The sequence below is a fragment of the Solenopsis invicta genome, chromosome 16 (genome assembly GCF_016802725.1).
Source record: "Solenopsis invicta isolate M01_SB chromosome 16, UNIL_Sinv_3.0, whole genome shotgun sequence".
Taxonomy (NCBI): Eukaryota; Metazoa; Arthropoda; class Insecta; order Hymenoptera; family Formicidae; genus Solenopsis; species Solenopsis invicta.
The window spans coordinates 11,749,619-11,772,713 of NC_052679.1; the positions used below are offsets into that span (position 1 = coordinate 11,749,619).

A 23,095-nucleotide genomic window follows, 5' to 3' on the forward strand; every position below is an offset into this window, starting at 1 on the left:
CCGGAAGTATGCTGCACGCGTTCCCGGAGCCCCCTAGCCATGGACCAGGGCAGGACACCCGGAGAGGTTTTAGTGGGTATGTCCCCGTCGACACGTCGTCGGCGGGGAAGAGCCCCACATAACCACCAGGCCTCCCCCGGGGTCTGGGGTATGCGGTAACGCATTTCCTCTCCGTTATCAAAAAAAAAGGCATACCTGACCAATCCGCCTCGTCTTCAAGCATCCTCGAGGAAATCACACCCGGGAAGCCTCCTCGACACCGACCAGTAACCCTAAACATCGCCAGGGCATCCGCGGTCTGACGATACTCATTTGCATGAGGCAGATCGGGCGAACCGCGGAAGCGCCCGCACATCGCAGCGTCCTCGACCAATCCGCGTCGCCGCGCTTACGGCCGCATCCACACCGATATCCACGCGTTCCGCGGCTCCCCGATACCCTCCGGATACCGAATCCGTTTAACTCCGAAAACATCGATACCTGCAGCAATATCCATCTAGCCAAAGCTCAGGCCAATTATATTTCGGTGTAATATACCGATGATTACCCCGACATTTTGTTTACCGCTAGATTAAATTCGTTCTTTCTCGCGTCCGATCGTTAGGCGCTGGTATCGTCACGCACAATAACGATAAGTTCTGTTTATAGTTTTGCGTTTCACAACCATTACCATCTCTTTTTGTGTGCGTTTGCCCGTTCCGAGACATTTCGTTTCATTCCAGTTCGTTACATTTTGCTTCATGTACCAACTGTATGTACTTTCCTTAAGTTTATCTTCAATAAATCTATTGTATTTATTTTCTACAAATCCGAATGCGATTATTTCTCCGAACCCGGCAATCCGGCGAGCTTATCCGTACCCCCCCCCCCCCCGTTTCTCCCGAAAATCCGAACTCCGCCCGAAAATCACCAGCGTTACACATGATAAATCAGAAAAATGATAAATCAAATGTTTCAAAACGCATTTTACAGATTAATGTTTCTACATTCACTTTTAATATCAAATTTGAAAACATACTGATTTTTTACGTATAAAAATAAAAATGCAACAAAATTTATTACGAATTTTGCGAGTTTATTTGACGTAAATTAAAAATCGCACAAATGCAGTTTGCAGCGTGAATTTTATCTTTAATTTGCGTACTTGTTAAGCGATGTACCATTTTTGTTTTAGTGTTGCCTAACTCACAATCAGTGAAAGAAAATCGTACAAAGCTCAACAAAAACGCAAATTAAAACTAAAAATCCACGCTTTTGAATGCGGTAAACCGCATTTGCGTGCAATGTTTATTTCGCATCGTGGAGCTTTGCAAAGTTTGTAAAAAATTTTAAGATTTGACACATCCCTATTTAAATGCGCGTAACTTCGTAAACAATGTGTAAGTCGTTTAATGATTTATCAATCTTAAAATTAGAGATTTCAAGCTTTAAAATGCTTTTTTAAAATTTTTTTACGATCATTTCTAACAAAGTTACACTGTCTTGAATTACGCTTATTTTTCGGAGTCAGAATAAGTGATCCTTTAATTTTGCTGTCGAGTGTATATACAGGTTGTGAAAAAAGTGTGAAAACCCTTAAATATTTCCGTTCCCTTGCATTTCACAAAAAAATGTTTCAAACAAAAGTTTTAGTGTTTTAAAAGATTTATTTACTGATTTTATCAGTTTGACCTTGGGTGGCGTCGCCAAGGAAAGATCGAAATCACATTAACTTTTTTAAATAGAACACTTTATTTTTGATTTTAGAATCTATAAGTTGGTGTCAAGACCTTTCTAAAACACTACAAGAAAGTTTATTTTCGTTGAGTACTTTCCGAGTTGTGAGGCTTGAAATCTACAGTGTACTGTAACTTTCAAGGGTCACATCTCGGAAAATTCTTAACAAAAATAAACTTTCTTGTAGTGTTTTGCAAAAGTCTCAAAATAAGCTACAAGAATATGCAATAAAAGATACAATATTAGAGTATCGGTAGTTTCCTAATTAAAAGGTATTGGTACATTCTTAACATTCTATATCTTTTATTGCATTTTTTTGTAGTCAATTTCAAGAGCTTTCCAAAACACTAAAAATAAGTTTATTTTTTTTAAGGACTTTTTGAGTTATGACGTTTGAAAGTTACAGTACACCGTAGGTTTCAAGCCTCACAACTCGGAAAGTACTCAACAAAAATAATTAAAACTTTGTTGTGGTGTTTTGGAAAGGTCTTGACACCAGCTATTAGATTCTGGAATCAAAAATAGGGTGTTTTATTTAAAAAAGTTAATGTGATTTTGATCTGACCTTGACAACGCCATCCAAGGTCAAAGTGATAAAATCATTTGTTGGGTTATAGTGAGAGAATCTCCGATAGATGCGTATGAAAATAAGATAGGTTTATTACAAACAGGCGAAGGTGTGTGTCGTCTGGCGGCTTACAGCAGAAGAAGGAGTACGCGGGAAGAACAGCGCGCCATGAGACATGAACATAGGGTATAAATCTAGTCAGATCGGAACTCGCATCACATAAATGTACTAGATCTACCAACCTCTTATAAACGAACTAACTAAAATCAAGTACGCAAAACTCTACATTTCCCCACCTGCGTGGAATGGTATAATTTTATAAAATAGCCGACATATATAAACACAAACTTTATCATTTTCTCTTTGGAACAATTAATATAGATTCAGTTCTTCACAACTCCACACAAGTTTTTCTTTGGTTACAGCTTTGGTCAAAAAATCCGCTTTCATTAAATTAGTATTAACATAAGATACATAAACACGCTCCTCGGCAATCTCATCTTTAATGTATTGTGACTTTAGTAAAACATGGCGTAATCTACGTGATGACCTCGCGTCTTTGAGTACGTCTATCGCCGATTGACTATCGCTTGCTATACACACAGGTAGTTTATAAAGTGTTTCGAAGCCAAGCTCCGATAATAATCCTATTAACCATTTTACATTTTTAATTACATCGTTAATCGCAAACAATTCTGCCTCACACGTAGAATCCGCTACACATTTCTGTTTACGACAGTTCCACATTATAAGCGATTTTTCTAATTGAATGACGCCACCCGAGAAAGATTTTATTTTAGTTCCATTTCCCCAATTCGCATCATTACTCGCGTTCAATCTGTCTTGTTCTCGACTATAACGGAGCTTATAATTCAAAGTGCTTGATAAGTAACGTAAAATTCTTTTGGCCATTACATAGTGACGCTTCTCTGGCCGTGCATTGAATTGTGATAAGTAATTTGTCGCGAATGTAATGTCTGGCCTAGATCTGTTTTACTAGGATAGATACTTAAATAGAGTAATTCTCCTATTATCTCTTGGTAGCCTTTTGGCTCAACAATATCATCAGGTGAATCAGGCTCTTTATCCTGTCCTGGTACTATCGGCGTACTTACTGGTTTACAATGTAACATACCGTATTTTTCTAGCGATGTTTTAATATACCTCTCTTGAGTTATCGTTATTTCTTTTTCGGTCTCTTTAATTTCCATGCCTAAAAATATACCTTTATTTATGGTTTTGTTAAGTTTAAATATTTTACATGTATTTTCTACAAGCATGTCACCTGCCTTTGTGTTGTTATCAATAATAGATAAATCGTCGACATAGACGCTCACGCATAGGAATATATTACCTCTGTTATGTATGAAAATACAATTATCGCTGGCTAATTGTTTAAGGCCTAAATTTAACAATTCTTTACGGAGTCGTTTAAACCAATTGCGCCCAGATTGTAGCAATCCATATATACTTTTTTGCAATCTACATATTTTATCAAGACCAATTGTTTTTTCAAATCCTGGGAGTGCCGTCATATATACAGTTTCGTCAATGGATCCGTACAGATACGTTGTCTTTACATCATAGAATCTCACACGCATATCTCGTTTAGCTGCAACACTCAACAGCAATCTCCATGCCTCAATTGTTACTACGAGGAAGTATGACTCTTCATAATCTTTATATTTTATTTGATTAAATCCTGCTGCCACTAATCGCGCCTTATATTTTTTAGTTTTATTTTCAGGATCATTTTTAATAGAATAGACCCATTTACTTTTTATAACTTTTACCCCTGGTATTTTGTCAACAACTTCCCATACATTATGATAATTCAATGACTCTATTTCATCTTTCATGGCTTTATACCACTCTCTACTTTCCTTTGCATCTTTAAAGTTACTAGGTACTATTTCAGTACTTGTTTCGTTAGCCTCAAAAATATTACTATCGTTTCTAGGTACATTACTTTTATCAGCGATTCGCTTAGATCTACGGACACCATGTTCCAATAGTTTTGCCTCACGATCGCGTTGTTGCTCAGATAAACGAGATTGCATTACCGCTTTCGTTGTCACTTCTGGCCTTCCCCTTCGTTTTTCGTTTACGTCTATATTTTGAGGTAGCTCATCTACGACATCTATTATATCTAAATCGTAGTCGGATCTCGCATCTACATCATGCTCATGTATTGCATCTATGTCCTCAACTAATTCTTCATTTGTTTCTTTAAATAATGACTCAACATCAAAATTCTTAAATTGTTCATCAAATGATTCTTTAGTTTTAAGTAGTGTATAACCCATAGTATTTTCATAAAACTTGGCTGTTCGTTCTTCGACTATCTTTTGATTTTTAATATCGTAGATCCGCTACGACTTCTAGCGTATCCTACCATTATTCCAATTTCACCTCTTGGTTCTAACTTATCACGATGCTGTTTAGGCACATAAAAAAAATGCAACGCAACCAAATACTTTCAAGTGTTCTAATGATGGCTTATGGCCAAAAAATGATTCAAACGGAGTACTATCTTTCCCTTTTCTAGGAGTTATATTCGATACGTGACACGCTGTTGCCACTGCTTCTCCCCAAAATTCAGAAGGCAATTTACTATCGTTTAGTATGATGCGTGCTCTGTCTAATAAAACGCGATTCGCTCTTTCCACTTTTCCGTTGTTCTGGATTAAACGGTACTGTTTTTTGATGACTAATCTCTGATTCATTTAAGTACTTGCGAAAATTCTCGTTGATAAATTCTCGGCCATTATCGGTCCTAATACTTTTAATTTTAGTTTCTAGTCTATTTTCAAATTTTTTCTGGAATTCCATAAAATGATCGAATGCTTCACTTTTATGTTTAAGAAAGTATACGAAATACATGCGCGAATAATCGTCTACTATCACTAACATATATCGAGAACCTTTAATTGAATTCGTTGGCATAGGCTCGCATAAATCAAGATATATTAACTCTAATGGTTTCTTTGTAACTTTATATTCTATTATTTTATGTGGCTTTTGTATTAATTTTGACATACTACACGACTCGCATTCGACTTCATTTTTTGGAATATTATGCGCATTTTCAACGAGTTATTCTTTAACTAGTCTGTTAGTATATTTAGAACTTAAGTGCGCCAATCGCTTGTGCCATAGCATTTCGTTACTCATGTTCCCTGTATTCTCTGTGCCCATGAAACACACGTCATTTGTAGTTTTGCCTTTTATAATATACTTTGATCCGTCTTTAATCCCTTTACCTACAATTTTTCTATCGCTATCGTAAATTAATGCTAACTCATTACCGAAAGTTATTTAATAGCCTATTTCATCTAATTATCTTACGGAAAGCAAATTATTTCTTAATTCCGGTACGTACAGAGTATCTTTCAGACATACATTGGCGCCATATTTATCATCAATTTCGAATCTACTATTGATTGAGCCTATTCCTCCTGATTTCGTTACATTTCCTTTACCGGTCAATAGAACATTACCATTTATGTGTTTAAAATCAATTACAAATTTTTCTTTTATCATATGGTTGCTACAACCGCTATCTAGGATCCAACTTACTATGTAACTGTCGCCGTCGCTCGCACACTCTTTGTCGCATACCTCGAACGCGTAGTCGTCGGTGGCTTCGTTGGCTTTCTCACTTTTATCGTTGCGTTCCTCCTGACGACTATGTTGCGAACGGCCCTAAGATTGAGTGTCACTGCGCTGATTCGTGCGCCCTTTGTCTGGTTGATCTTTCTTGTCGCCATCATCGTTGGATCTTCGGTGCCAGCACACCTTCGCCACGTGTCCTGGTTTTTTGCATACGTGGCACTTTTTCATACCGTAACGCTTTTCTTTTCTTGTTGCGTAAACCGCATCGTTGCTTTTCTTTTGAGTGTTTACCTCTCTTTCTTCCTCTCGTAAATCCTCTAATACGTCGTCGAGCCTCTTGTCTCGTTGCGTCTTAAGTGTGTTCCTTATTCGACTGAATTTGCCATTCAATCCTCTCATGACGTAGTACACGAGCTCGCGATCTGTGATGTTCACGTTCAATCCTTTGCACTTCGATGCTAGGCCTCGTGCACGTGTCACGTTGTCTGCTGCTGTTTCCTTGTCTTCCATTGTGATGCTACGTAACTCGACTGTGGCATCGATTTTTGAGTCTTCGAGACGTCCAACGTAGGTTTCCTTTATTTTCAGGCATAGTTGCCTTGCGTGGAATTCATCTGCGAACTACATTGCCTGGTCGTCGGACAAGGTTAGCTTTATGATGGACACGACGTCGTCGTTATCGCTGTCCCATCTCTCACGGTCTTTGTCGTTTACAAATCGATCGGTCGTGAGAACGTATCTAACCTTTTTTAGGCCTAACACGGCTTCTACTTTCATGGCCCATACGTAATAATTTGTCGCCGTTACTTGTGGGATACTATTCATAGGTATCTTATCCATTTTCTTTCTTTCCACGTGGCCGCCTTTCTTACCTCGGTCGCTGAATTTTCTTATTTTTCGGCTTCCGCTCTCAGCAGCTTTCGATTGCACAAACTACGCTCTGCTACCACTTTGTTGGGTTATAGTGAGAGAATCTCCGATAGATGCGTATGAAAATAAGATAGGTTTATTACAAACAGGCGAAGGTGTGTGTCGTCTGGCGGCTTACAGCAGAAGAAGGAGTACGCGGGAAGAACAGCGCGCCATGAGACATGAACATAGGGTATAAATCTAGTCAGATCGGAACTCGCATAACATAAATGTACTAGATCTACCAACCTCTTATAAACGAACTAACTAAAATTAATACAATGAGTACGCAAAACTCTACATCATTAAATAGACCTTTTGAAACACTACAACTTTTGTCTGAAACATTTTCTTGTGAAATACAAGGGAACGAAACTATTTAGATGTGTCCACATTTTGCACACTCTGTGTGTGTATATATATATATACATACATACATACATACACGCACGCACGCACGCACGCACGCACGCACGCACGCACGCACGCACGCACGCACGCACGCACGCACGCACGCACGCACGCACGCACGCACGCACGCACGCACGCACGCACGCACGCACGCACGCACGCACGCACGCACGCACGCACGCACGCACGCACGCACGCACGCACGCACGCACGCACGCACGCACGCACGCACGCACGCACGCACGCACGCACGCACGCACGCACGCACGCACGCACGCACGCACGCACGCACGCACGCACGCACGCACGCACGCACGCACGCACGCACGCACGCACGCACGCACGCACGCACGCACGCACGCACGCACGCACGCACGCACGCACGCACGCACGCACGCACGCACGCACGCACGCACGCACGCACGCACGCACGCACGCACGCACGCACGCACGCACGCACGCACGCACGCACGCACGCACGCACGCACGCACGCACGCACGCACGCACGCACGCACGCACGCACGCACGCACGCACGCACGCACGCACGCACGCACGCACGCACGCACGCACGCACGCACACACACGGTAAAGGAAAAGTACCGGAACAGCAAAATATCTTGAAAACTAAGTATTTTAGAAAAAAGTGTTTCAGATAAAAGTTGTAGGATTTCAAAAGATCTATTTACTAATACTATCAGTTTGACCTTGAATTGCATCGCCAAGGTCAGATCAAAATCACATTAACTTTTTATAATAAAAAACACCCTATATTTGATTCCAGAATCTAATAGCTGGTGTCAAGATTTTTCCAAAACGCTACAAGAAAGTTTATTTTTGTTGAGAACTTTCCGAATTGTAAGGCTTGAAACAATGTACTGTAACTTCCAAGCGTCATAACTCGGAAAGTATTTAATGAAAAATAAGGTCTAATTGAAATTTATAGGGTTACAATGGTATCACAACAATCTACACATAATACAAAAACATCCATTATCCTTAGGGGGGCGCGGGAAAAATTGGGCGGGGGGGGGGGCGAAAAGAATCCTAAATGCAATGTGGGGTCATGTGAGGGTTTGTTTGAAAGGATTTTTCCCGTCTTTCTCACATTCTCGTCGTGGACCCTATACTACTGCAAAATCTTAATGTTTAAATGATCATAACTCTACGAAAAAAATTGTAGTGACCTCGGCAACATCGCGTTGTTCTCGTCTCACAAAATCCTTTCAAACAAAATCTTATACGAACCCACATTGCATTAAAAATTTTTTTGCCCCCCCCCTCACCGCTTTTCCTCGCCTCACAAAAATGGCAAAATGGGTGTTTTTGGTGTTATGTGTGATATCATTGTAATTCTATAAATTTCAATCAGAAGTTATTTTTCATTAGGTACTTTCCGAATTATGACGCTTGACAGTTGCAATACACTGTAGCTTTCAAGCCTGACAATTCGGAAAGTATTCAACAAAAATAAACTTTCTTATTTGGGAAAGATCTTGACACCAGCTAATAGAATCTGGAAGCAAAAATAGTTTTATTTTAAATGTTTATCATTTAAAAAAATTAATGTGATTTTGATCTGGCGACGCCAGCCAAGGTCAAATTGATAATATTAGTAAATAAATCTTTTAAAAACCTACAACTTTTATCTGAAATACTTTTTTCTAAAATGCATAGTTTCCGAGATATTTTGCTGTTCCGGTACTTTTCCCCCACCCAGTATATACAATGTGGGCCATTTTTATCCACGCAAATAACTCCAAAGGTATAGGTAATAGCAAATCAAAAGAGGCCAACCGTTGATGACATTAAACTTGTCCTTGAAGTCGATTTTCAAAGTCAGTTTAAGATTAACAAGTGTTTTTTTAATGAAAACCCGTATTCTTGATCCCGGATTTGGAAAGAGCATGTAACGCTGATGATTTTCAGGCGGTTTGGGAAAGCGAGGAATTGCGGATGACCTCATCGGATTGTCGGGTTTGGTTAAATAATTGCACTCGGATACAATAAAGATTGGAAGTTTATTCGAAACGTAAATGAGTACATAAGATGATTTAACTAGCAATAAAAATGCCTCGTAACGGATGAACGTAGAAGAATGGAACTATGATTGGCTCTTAATAATCAAGATAACAAAACGTCTTTGAGAAGCCAAAGCGTTAACTAAAGGAAACAGAACACAACGCACAGCTCGAAATAAACTCAACAATAATGTAGCCCGTCGCAAACGGAAAATATAATCGCAGTAAACGGGAGATATAATCACACTAAACAGAAAATATAATCATAGTAAACAAAAAATATAAAGTGCCGTTGACTGCTTGCAACAAAAACGAGCGGGCGTGATAACTCGACTGGTGATTGCAACTAGTCGGAGCTTCGCTTACATAAATCTTATGGAATCAGTCAACGGTCTCAAAATTAATGAACGAAATACGATTTAGTTATACGGACACAGTGTCCGGGCTGGTCGGTGATTCGCGGAACGCGGTGTCGGTGCGACGGACGTGCATTGGTCGGTGTGCCGGTAGCGATTCCGCGCTTTGCCCAAACCGCCTCGTGCAAATGAGGCAATTAAATCGTCAGGATGCAGATGCCCTGATGATATTTCGGTTTACAAATTTACGGAGAAGCGAGTCTTCCCTGGAAATGCTCGAAGACGGAGCTGATTGGCCGGGAATGCCTAGCTTAAGGACTCAACGAGGATGCTCGTTGCGGGCAAAGATGTAATTAGCCGAGTGTGCTCGGCTGTGGGACTCGGCGAGGATACTTGCCGTAATTAGCTGAGGTGAAGATGTTTGATACGAAGGTAGTTTACAGTTAGCCGAGGATGCTCGGCTGCTCAGGACAACGAGAATTCTCGTCGAGGGTGCGGAATGAGGCAAGTATGTTCGTCCTCGAGGGAGTCGGAAGCGGATCGAGTATACTCGATCAGGACGGTTCGGTGGACCAGGAAGATCTATCTTTGGTGTTCCCATTGTCGGCTTATATATCCGAGCGCGCTTGATCGGCTGGCTCGGAGTGGGAACGTTGCGGAACGCCACGGACGGCGCGCGAGCTGCCGCGTGATCGCGCCGAGAAATTAGCTGAGTGCGCGCACGTGGTTTTCGCTGTCGCGGTGTTCGGGCGGTCGGAGCGGAGTGACTGTGCGCGCGAGGTGAAGGAGCGTTTTGTTACAAATGTAGAACGGGGGTTCTAGGACCGAAATCCTGTGTAGGAAGAAGGAAGCTTCTTATCCAGGAAGGCTTCGGAAGAAAACTTACTGAGCGTTCAGTTCACTTTACAACTTTATTTCAGGACGGACACGTGGTACAGAGAACCACACGGGCGGTTGCTGAAAGAGGAATGCGCGGGAACGCGCCAGCTTAGTCGACGAAGTAGCCCGTATGAGCGCGCTAGTGTCGCAAACAGTGGCCAATAAAGAATGGGAAGGTACCGATAGCGCACAGTACTATTGCACACAAGCCACTCACAACCACTCATAGCGCTTGAACAGAAGAATATCACTAGGCACCAGCCGCTGTGATTGGCTGTGTGCAATAGTACTGTGCGCTATCGGTACCTTCCCATAAAGAATTAGGTCGGAAGGACCAATGCGGTGAGCGCTCGAGCGCCACCGCCGTCTCGTGACGTTCGGACAAATTCAAGCAGGACAAAAGTTTTACCGGGCAAAATCTTGCAGGAGAAAAATCTTACACAAGCACAAAATTTTGCATAAAAAATCTGTACCCGTGTTAAGGCCTAAAAGTCGACCGTAGAGGAAGTTTAGACAAAAACAAGTGATTTCATTTTAGCACTACTTTTAGCATTACCCAGGAACATCGACGTAGACGTAGTAATTTTCTATTCCCTTTGGGGTGCTTGATTAATGTGAATCCTCTTGCCTCTCACAATTCGAGGTGCTTAATTAACGTGAGTCTATTTGCCTTTCACGATTTGAGGTGCTTAATTAACGTGAGTCTCCTTGCCTCTCACGATTTGAGGTGCTTGATTAACGTGAGTTCCCTTGCTTCTCACGATTCGAGGTGCTTGATTAACGTAAGTTTCCTTACCTTTCACGGACAGGGTGTTTGTTCAATGAAAATCTGCTTTGGACCAAATCTATAAATTTTGTACAAAAACGTTATCATTAACCCCAATACATAATTGAATTCTTTTTCGAAAATTGAGAACAATTTTTAATAAGATAACCCGTGGTATGTTACTACAAACAATCCAAATTTGTTTAATTATATCTGTTCTTGTTGTTGGTTCTTGTTTATAAACAACATTTTTTAAATAACCCCAAAGAAAAAATCAGGTGAAATCAAATTAGGCAATCATGGGAGTCAATGAACTGGTCCATTCCATCCAATCTATCTTGCATTAAATTTGTTGTTCAGAAACGTAGTTACAATTTGTGCGCGATAAGCACCTGCCCCATCCAACTGTACCTACATATCTAACCGTGTCCGAAGGTCAACATCATTGAGCAGGTAAGATAATTCATTGCGCAACAACTGTAAAATAGTTTTCCCATTTACAGTATCCTCGAAAAAATAAGGACCGATGAGATAACCGTTGACAATTTCGCACCGTACATTCACACTCCAACGATGCTGATTATCTATTTTTTATACCAATGAGAATTCACATCTGACCAGTAATGACAATTATGCCTATTCAGTTCTCCATTGTTTTTGAATATCCCTTCATCTGAAAACATAGTGCTATAAAAAAATTTTGGGTTATTTTTACACATTTGTTCTGCCCATTGACAGAACATCAGACGTACTCTCATATTTTCATCAGTGATAGCCTGAGTCATGTGATATGCATGGTACTTTGCATTCTTCAACAGCCTTAGCGCAGTTTTCCTAGGAATCCCAATTTGCCTTTAAATCTGTCGACTACTAATTTGTGAGTTTAGGTGAACTGCTGCTAAAACTGTTGCCAATCGTGCATCGTTATCATAATTAATCTTTTACTTGTCACGTTTTATGCGATCTTGGCAAGCTCGCAGTTCAATATCGCGAATTGTTCTATGATTGGGGCAACGTCTATACCCATACTGTTCACAATATAAAATTGCAGCTTGGCGAGAATTTCTATGGCATTCGTCAAGAACAAGTAAAATGTCAACAATTTCAATGGAAGTGTAATTAGCCATATTCCTTATTAATTCAACAATTAGGATTACTAAATCGTGATTTGTGATTTTTCAAGCTATCACTGATGAAGATGTGAAAGTACGTCTGCTGTTTTGTCAATGTGTAGAACAAATGTTTAAAAATAACCCAAAATTTTTTTATAACGTTATGTTTTCAGATGAAGCAACATTCAAAAACAATGGAGAACTGAATAAGCATAATTGTCATTACTGGTCAGATGTAAATCCTCATTGGTATAAAAAAATAGATAATCAGCATCGTTAAAATGTGAATGTACGGTGCGGAATTGTCAACGGTTATCTCATCGGTCCTTATTTTTTTGAGGATGCTGTGAATGGGGAAACCATTTTACAGTTGTTGCGCGATGAACTATTTGACCTGCTCGATAAAGTTGACTTTCGGACAAGGTTAGATATGTGGGTACAGTTGGATGGGGCAGGTGCTCATTGCGCACAAATTGTAATTATGTTTCTGAACAACAGATTTAATGCAAGATGAATTGGAATAAACCAGTTCATTGGCTGCCACAATTACCTGATTTGATTTCACCTGATTTTTTCTTTAGGGTTATTTAAAAAATATTGTTTATAAACAAGAACCAACAACAAAAGCAAATATGATTGAACAAATTCGGATTGCATGCAGTAACATACCACGGACTATCTTATTAAAAACTATTCGCAATTTTTAAAAAAGGATTCAATCATATATTGAGGTTAATGATAACGTTTTTGAATAAAATTTATAGATTTGGTCCAAAAGCAGATTTCCATTAAACACACACCTCGTCCGTGAAAGGTAAGGAAACTTACGTTAATCAAGCACCTCGAATCGTGAGAGGCAAGAAAACTCACGTTAATCAAGCACCTCAAAGAAAACAGAAAACTACGTCGTTGATCCTGGGTAATGATAAAAGTAGTGCTAAAATAAAATCACATTTCGTCTAAAAGTCCCCTATGGTCCAACATTTTGTACTCTTTCCAAATCCGGGATCAAAAATATGGGTTTCCATTAAAAAAACACTTGTTAATCTTTTAAAATGACTTTGAAAATCGACTTCAAGATCAAATTCAAGGTCATCAACGGTTGGCCCCCTTTGAACCCTACAATTTTTGTAAGAGTTATTTTTCGCTATCACCTATACCTTCGGAGTTATTTGCGTGGATGAATTAAAATGGCCCACCCTGTATATACACGGTGTATCTTGAAAAGCGATCACTAATCATATAACGTTATTTTTTGCTAAAAACTGAGTCAAAAAGTCCTGAACCATTTTTTTCTATAATGCTTAATAAAACAGTAATTATTAAGTGAAGCTAATTCAATCAACACCGTTCTTTAAAAAAAACATACGTCGACAGTGCAAAGTTGCACAGGCAACTAGCAAGCGGCAAGCCGGGCAAGCGCTCACGCACACTACTAGGTGCGCGGTTCACCGACGTGATACATTAAACACGTGATACATTGCAAGTCGCATACGGCTGATTAATGTATACCAGCGCCACTCTGTGTCTAAAATGTAAAAGGGAGAATTCCTGAGGGCGACGACGACAATAATGACGACGTCTCCTACATGTAAAACGTCGAAATTTGGACTTTGCGTAGCGATATCTTCGCATGTAGGGCACAAAAAGAGAAAAATAAAAACACTTTTATGATGCAATTTTCCCCAAGCTATCGTTTGAGACTACTCAGAACTTGTTCGGTTTAACCGTTACTGAGATCTAATCTAATCTCTTTATGCTTGAATTTGCTGACTCGCGTAAAAAAGGCTCGTCTCTTTTGCTTCGCGTGCACTTGGCGCAAAAAGCGACCGCGCCTCTTGATTCCGCAAACTCGCATGATAATAAGCCGTCAAATCTTTAAACGCGGCAGGTATCTAATAGCGAGTTCGGCTGGGGCACACCGGTTGCACATTTCAGGTGTCGGTGCAGCTTTTGTGTTTGGCTAGTCAAATAATGCAGTCTCTCAATGGTGCCGCGTGTTCGTCTGGGCTCAATACACCTCACAAATGCATATTGGGTGTCCACAAAGTGGACCTGAAAAAATAGTCGGGGCCAGTTTGTGTGCCACCGATAAGGTGGTACACCGATGTGCCCCAGTCGAAACCGCTATAACATTGCGTCGGGAATTTCCGTGCCCGGTGCACCGATAGATCGGGTTTTTCGGAGCACGGTGGCGAAATTGCAACAACTGCATCGAGATTGCTCGGTAGAGGCAAGAAAGCACTCTAATCCGTTTTCTTGCAGTTGTCACCAGGATGCGGGTAATCAAAATTTCGGGCTAGCAGTTGAGAGCGCTCAACAGAAGCAAGAAAACACATTTACCCTTTACCTCATGCGTTGAATATGAGACAAGAAATCGAGAGCACTCGATTAAAGCAAGAGAGCACTTTAACTCAAATCTGACTTTGGGTCTGGAATAATCAGCTGGGCTGACCGGATCAGAAAAGCGATTTTTACAGGGGACTATTCTCTTTTATGTCAACATTTCGGAGTGTCGGGAATGTTTGGGCCTGCTCATAGTCCAATATTCTTGGCGGTCCGAGATCGGTTCATTTGTGCGCGTGTTTGGAGTCACGTGCTCGAATCGTGCCAGCGTCAGGAATTTCGGCGGTACTGTAAGTGCGCGAGGAGTTTACTGTGTGGCAGCGATTTGCTTATTTAAACCGAATGCATGAAATGAATATCGGCGCATAGGCGCCTGTTGCGCTGTTTGGTGATTGTTCGATCGGGCAGCAGGACGGTTGGTTGTCCCAGGAAAAACGATGTAAGGGTGTAGCATCACATATTAAAAAAATGATATAACAAGTAAGTAACTTAATCAATACCTCTCCACCATGGCCGTCAAATATTGCAAATAAGGAAACTCCAGTGTTGTTCATGTCTTCGTTCACAACAAAACGATCCTCCATCCGAGCTCTATGCCCTTGCACAGCGTATGCTGCAATGTAATCTTGTTTCAACTCCCAATTAAGTTTTATTCCAACATTCACTGAATCATTAACTAAAAATTTCAACGTGGACACCTGCACAAAAAAGAAACACATAGCATAGAAAAAAAGAAAAATTCAATAATTAAAAAAAATCAAAATAACTTCTGTCAAAGGTTAACAGAGCAATGCTAAATCGTTTTACTGATATAAACAATCTTTAACAAAAGCATTAAAATGTAAACGTTTTAATCGCATAAATACAGTTATTTTCGGTAAACAATTTAACAAATTTAGTAAACAAACAAATATATTTGTTACTAAAGATAACCGCATTTATGGTCAAAACGTTTAAATTTTAACGTTTTTGTTTATGAAAGATTGTTTATATTAGGACATTCTAACTCTGCTCTTTTAGCCTTTGACAAATATTGGTGTAATTTTTAAATCTCAAGAACACTGATTTAATTTATTATTTTAATTAATAATTTTTATTATAATTTTTGTATAAATTTTAGAATTTTTCAAAAAATTCCTGTGCAATTTTAAAATTTGAGTTAAGATTCATGTTTAATAATCTCAAAATTGTAAAGAAATCATGTACATTGTGGAAATTTGTTTTAGAAATAAATATACTCATAAATTGTGTGTGTGGGTGGGTGGGTGTGTGGGTGTGCGTATGTGTGTGTGCACGCGTGCGCGGGTGTGATCCATAGGTTTAATAAGGTCAGTTTCAATGAAATTAGATACAACTTTAAAACGATTATTGTTCGGTTTATTTTTTATCTTATAGCAAAAATTCCGATTAGAACCAATTGTAAAAATTGGAATCGGTTTTATCCGGATTTGTGCAACAAAAATTTCTAAAGTGAATCGGATGTTTTCCGATTTATTTCAAATCGGAATGAATCGAAGTAAACACAATGGGATTCAATGGGCATACAGAGTGATAACCTTATGTCCATGAAGAGGCATATTTCTGAGGTTATTCTGAAACAACTCGTTTTTTATCAAAAACTTGTCCAAAACTTACAAGGCAAGAACTGTGAAATGCCAAATGAGATGAATTATAGCTTTTTCGAAAGGGGGGAACAAGTATATTAAAAGTGTAAAAAGGTTAGCGTGAATGGGCCTTACTTTTTAAGAAAATTGCAATTAAAATTTAACATTTGGACGTTTGTACGTTAAATACTGGAATCTTGAACCACTATCCAAGAGAGCATCGTGGCTCGAAAGGCTAAGTGCTAGTGTTAAATTTTTTCCTTTGTGGCGGACCAGGTTCGAATCTCTACAGCTTCAAATTTTATTTTATTTTTTTTTAAACCTTATGCTATTATATTTTACAATTGCATTATTTTTAGTATTTTTTAAATTAATTAATAATAATGTACTTACATATACTAATAAAATTAAGCAACTTTTATTAATAAAAAATTAATAAAAATATTTAATAAATTTCTTATTATAATAAAATTATTTATAAAGATTAATAATTAGGCCTTAACAAGGAAATTTATTCCGAAAAATAATACACTTTGAGAGTTTCTGTAATATTATAAATTATAAGACGTTGTAAATTATAAAAAGTTATAAATTATAAGATGTTATAAATTTATAAAATGTTATAAATTAAAACCACAGAAGGAAAAATGTAGCACTTAGCCTTCTCAGCCTCGACACTCTCTTGGATAGTAGTTCAAGATTCCAGTACTTAACATACAAACGTCCAAATGTTAAACTTTAAATTCAAGTTTCTTAAAAAGTAAGGCTCATTCAACCCTTTTACACTTTCAATAAACTTGTTCCCCCCCTTTCAAATAAGCTATAATTTATCTTATTTGGCATTTTACAGTTCTTGCCTACTCCTTGCTGGTTTTTAAATTATAAGAAGAAATAGTTATCCAATAATCGGGGTATGTGTATAGCGAAGAGACAGGGCCGGCGCAACTCATTGTTCGATATGGGCGATTACGTGAGGTGATCGGCTGACAGCTCGAACACTGCTTTCCCTCCTCCCCCCTTTCCTTTTCTCCCGTTTTTTCAAAACCTCTATCCCATTCTTATCTTACGCACTGGCACTGAAATAATGCTAGATTTAAAAACGATATTCAACTATTTGACGTCTTGCTTTTAACACTTTTGTACATGTAAAAAGATGTCCTTTTTAAGTTAAAAGTAGCATATTTAAAATGCGTGATTAAAAAATAAACATGCAAAGAAAGAGAGAGAGAGAGAGAGAGAGAGACGTCTCCGATCAAGTTTGAACGTAAATACTGACTTATCATCCTGCATAGCAATTAGCTTTTATCTTCATAAAGATGGAATATTCATATTAAACTCAAGATTTTTCTCTTTTCTTCTTAAATTACATAACTTGTCATATTAACTGCAATCACTCTCTTGATCAAAAAATACTAACGCATCACTTTATACAAATCACCACGTCAATTACTATTAGTCATTACTAATCACGTGTGAAAAAAAGAAACACGCGTTTACAAGGAGAACACACGACACATGTTTATTACAAAGAAGTTACATCCTCTTTGCTTTACGAACGAGCAGTTTTATTGTTCGCGGTAACACTACGTCGTTAATATTTTAAAAGTCAGAATGCGTTAATTAAAAATTAAAAATATTGTTGCGCCCGTGTGTCGCACCTGTGACCGTTAATTCAAAGATTTCACGGTCATCCCGGACGAGCTCCCAAACGTTGCATTCGCGGCGAGTTTATGTCTCGCGACTGTCTCTTATCTCATATCCAATTCAGTCTTCCGGCCGTCAAAAACCGGGATGACCTTGAAATCTTCGAGTTCACGTTCACATGCGCAACAAGTGGACGAAACAATATAAATAACTTTTTATCAATACATGTAATTTATTTAAAAATATTTGAAATGCAACATTTTTAAAAAAGTTATGTGTATTAAGAAGTAATAAAAAATTAATATAATTTATTTAAAGATAAAGTAAAGTTAACAGGATTCACGAATATTAAACTTGAAATAAAAATAGACAATAAGTGTCCATGCGGTTGTTGGTGAGTATATATAGAACTAATTTATTCTAACATTATTATCTAGTACAAAAAATAATGGAACGTTTTGACTTAATTTTGGGTCATTTTTTGCAAAAATGCAAAATTAACGGAGAAAGCTCAACCTTATCACATGGCGAATGTAATAACTCCATCCTATTCAGGTGTTAATTCGAGTGATTACACCATATTTAATTGTGACAACAAGCATCAGTAAGAATATGAATTCTATGTAAGTCACAATAACTTGTGCAAAAGGAGGAAATGCAAAGAATACAGTAGTTGACACTAGCATATGGTTGAAATTCAATGTATAAAAATTCAAATCTACAACGTTGCCCCAAGCGTCAACAGTCCACTCACTGACACAATCCGATCAATACTGATCAAGGTTTCCGGTGTATAGAAATTAATTTCACAACCTCTTTCGAGCTTCGACCGCTCCGTCCAATGATCCTGTCAGAGCGGTACTGTTCGGTAAGGTTTTCTTGGTTGTGAGAAGTAATGGCAAATTGATCGATGCTGTTCAAATTTTTTTCGGTTGTGAGAAGTAATGGTAATTGTTCAAGTAGATAAAACGAATAAGTACATGTCTAGGTATGGCGACCAATTATATGATTAAAATTACAATCAATCTAGGATACAAGCATAGCAATGATGCAAAAATTCTGTGTCTGCATGTCTATTGAGGCCATTTTCTTGGCGTTTAATATGCAACATTTCCGAATTTGAGCGTTTTCCCAAGTATCGTTCTTTGTGTTTTTCTGCATCAATAGCAGTGTTCCTCAATTTGTTAATAAGTTCAAAACTGTTTTCAATGTGACTAAAGGTATTCGGTATAGTAGAGATTAGCTTATGTAAAAACAAAACCAAAAATACAGTGGACTGTCAATAGATAAAACAATTAATCTGAAGAGGTAACCTGACTTGTGAATTTTGGAAAGCACATAGGCTCTCGGTAAAATGCCGTCGCTGCAATACAATTTTTTGTACATGTTCGAACATATAAATTCTTTTTTCTTCCATCTTGACACCAGAATGTTTAGATTTTTGATTATTTTGTTAGTTGGATCCTTTTTGACAACTGTGTAAGTATTTTCATCACGCAACATTTCCATGATCTTGCTAATATAATTATTCCGATCCAAGGCTACCGTCATGTTACCTTTGTCAGCACAAGTGAAAATGATGTTTGGGTTATCTTTAACAAATGATTTGCATGACTTGACTAATCTATTAATTTCCAGTCTCGTGTTGTCCTTTAAAAGTGCCTAGTGATGAAGACTTTTGATAATGAGAATCATGAGGTTCCTAATGTTCAATCGATCTTCAGGGGCAAATTTGTTGCTTTCAATGTTTTTTTATAAGTTCAATAGTCTCTTGCTCCACATTTTGTAATGAAAGAAAAATTTCCAGTTGTAAGAGGCAATGAATATCATGGGGAATCGTGCACGAGGTCAGGTTAATAAACCACTTGTTTTTCAAAGTGTTTAGTGAGAAATCAAAATTATTAGCCCTAAATAAATCGGCCCTTATTTCTATTTTAACCCTTTGAGTGTCAGGAGAGCAATCGTCGTAATTTTGAGCAATTCTATGATAAGCAATTGTGTTGTTACCGTAATTAATTTCTCAAAAATAGCTGATTGGTTTAATTTTTTTATCCAAAATTTTCTTATGTTTCTGAATAAGTCAACTCATTTTCCTCTCCATCCCCTCTCAATTCTTGACAAAGAACAATACCTGGGAAAATGCTTAATTTCGAAAATGTTGTATTAAACGCCAAGAGAATGACCTCAATAGACAACCAGACACAGAATTTTTGCACTATGCCTATGCTTGTATCCTAGACAGATTATAATCTTAATCATATACCTAGTCGCCATACCTAGACATATATTTATTCGTTTCATCCACTTGAACAATTACCGTTACTTCTCAACCAAAAAAACTTGAACAGTACCGATTTGACAGAGTCACTGGACGGAGCGGTCAAAGCTCAAAGAAAGGTTGTGAAATTAATTGTGGAACTATTGACGCTTGGGGCAATACTGTAGATTTGGATTTTTATACATTAAATTTCAACCATATGCCAGTATCAACTACTGTATTCTTTGCATCTCCTTCTTTCGCACGGCGAGTTGTTGTAACTTACATAGAATCAATATTCTTACTGATGCTTGTTGTCACAATTAAATATAATGTAATCACTTGAATTAACACCTGAATAAGATAGAGTTATTACATTCGCCATGTGATAAGGTTGAGCTTTCTCCGTTAATTTTGTATTTTTGCTGAAGATGACTCAAAATCGGGTGAAAACGTTCGTTAATTTCTATACTAAATATTAGAATAAATTAGTTCCATATATACGCACCAACAACCGCGTGGACTCTCATTGCCTATCTTTATTTCGAGTTTATTTAAAGATATTGCAAATTTTTTTAAAATATTCTATGTATGAAATATTTGGTTTCCTAAAAAGGGCAGACTAATTGCTTATTTCATTTTTTTTTCTCACAATAGATGTTCGAAATGGCCACCGTTCATTGCGACACAAGTTTTTACACATCTTATCAATAAATTTTTCTGAATCTTTTGTAAAATATATTGTTGATGTCCCAAATAGCATAATGGAGGTTGTCATTTTAATCTTCTGAATCTTCAGGAAGCTTCTTGATTAAAGATTTAGAAGATTTAAATGACAAGTTCCATTATGCTATTTGGGATATCGACAACAATATTCTACAGAAAACTCAGAAAAATTTATTGAGATGCATGAGAGCTTGTATTGCAATGAACGACGGCCACTTCAAACATCTATTGTGAGAAAAAAAATAAAATAAACAATTAATCTGCCATTTTCAGGGCAACCAAGTATTACATATGTGGAACATTTTCTTACACAATTTGCAAAGTATTAATAAATAAAAAATGAATAAAATATTTAAGGAAATTGTATGATATGTTTCATACAATTTTCAACGAGAATTAATAAGAAATGAGTAATGAAAAATCAACAATTTATTTAAAAATATTACATTTGCAATATTTTTAAATAAATTATATTAATTTTTTATTGCTCCTTAATACTCATAACTCTTTAAAAATGTTGCATTTGCAATCTTTTTAAATAAATTACATGTATTGATAAAAAATTATTTATATTGTTTCATTTGCGTGTTGCGCGTGAACTCGAAGATTTCAAGGTCATCCCGGTTTTTTACGGCTGGAAGACTAAGTTTGAGACAAAAGACAGCTGCGAGACGTGAATGCGCCGCAAATGCAAAGTTTGGAGGCTAGTCCGGGATGACCGTAAAATCTTTGAATTCACGATCACAAGCGCGACAATATTTTTAATTTTTAATTACTGCGTTCTGACTTTTAAAACATCAATCACGCAGTGTTACAGTACAACAATAAAACTAGTCGCTCGTAGAGCAAAAAAGATATAACCTAACCCTCTTTGTTGTAAACACGTGTTGTGTGTTCGTCGTGTAAACACGTGTTTCTTTTTTTTGATGAATTCTCACACGTGATTAGTAGTGACTCAATTAAAAATAATTGACGACAGTGATTTGTATAAAGTAATGCGTTAATATTTTTTGATCAAGAGAATGATTGCAGTGAATGTAACAAGTGATGTGATTTAAGAAGAAAAGAGGAAAATCTCGAGTTTAATATAGATATTCTATCTTCGTGAAAATAAAGGCTGATCGCTGTGCAGGTTGATAAGTCAGTATTTACGTTCAAACTTGATCGGACACGTCTCTCTCTCTCTCTCTCTCTCTCTCTCTGTATGTTTATTTTTCAATTACGCGTTTTAAATATGCTAGTTTTGACTTAAGAAAGATATTTTTTTACACGTACAGAATTATTAAAAGCAAAACATCGAATAGATGAATATCGTTTTTAAACCCAGCATTATTTCAGTGTCAGTGAATGAGTTGAAAAATAAATAAGAAAAGAATGAGAATGGGATAGAGGTTTTGAGAGAGCACACAGTAAAAAATGGCCTGAAAAGTTTGAAAATCCAATTAATTACTGCTACTTTAAAGAAGAAAAACATATACCAAAATGCAGCATGTGGTAAAATGGCTTATATACGTTGTGCATAATGCAAAAATTATTTCTGTTTTGAACACTTTTTTGAACAATGCCATTATTGTAACAATTATATTGTTGTAACGCCATTAGCTACTCCGATCAACTTGCATATCCGCTTAGCAACGATCATGCCACGAGCTCTCGTTTCAAGATTGCGGAATTTTCAACCATGCGAGCAGCCTAATCAGCGCACGGTTGACACCGTTATGACCATGTATGGTCATTGTGAGGACCCAATACCCCACAATTCTAATGACCATAACGTCATTAGCAATACTATAAATTAGGCTGCCTAATGATGGGCAGCGGGAATTCTTCTCTGAAGTCCGAGCGGCACGTACGCGCTCCGCAATAAGTCGATCGCCCAACACCCCACAACACATCCGGCCGCCGGGAGCGCAACAAGATACGTGAGCCATTCACCACAATTCATTTATATTTCTTGGGGCTGAGATAGATTTTAGTAATAAAAGTTATAAAAGCGATGTACACGCACCGGCATAAATGGTGTCTCTCCGCGCTGACGCTCGGCTGCCGCACACATGCGAGCTACGCGAGGCGCGCACGTACGTGTTTCGTGGCAGCGCGGCGGAGGTTGGGGTGCTGGCAGAAAGTAGTGGGGGGCGTTTCGATACCGCATCTTCCTCGCTCGAC

The 23,095-nt window shown here is 38.1% G+C and overlaps 1 protein-coding gene across 10 annotated transcripts in view; it reads right to left on the reverse strand.

Moving 5' to 3' along the window:
- LOC105198174 (protein phosphatase 1L) overlaps window positions 1–23,095 on the reverse strand; it is a 269,334-nt gene that overhangs the window by 130,943 nt on the left and 115,296 nt on the right. For 9 of the 10 annotated variants that reach the window (XM_039459005.1, XM_039459004.1, XM_039459006.1 and 6 more), the window contains one exon: window positions 15,199–15,396. The exons of the other annotated variant lie outside the window; for it this stretch is intronic. In XM_039459005.1, the coding sequence (XP_039314939.1) occupies window positions 15,199–15,396 (198 nt within the window). The remainder of the gene's footprint in view (window positions 1–15,198; window positions 15,397–23,095) is intronic. 10 annotated transcript variants of the gene reach the window in all.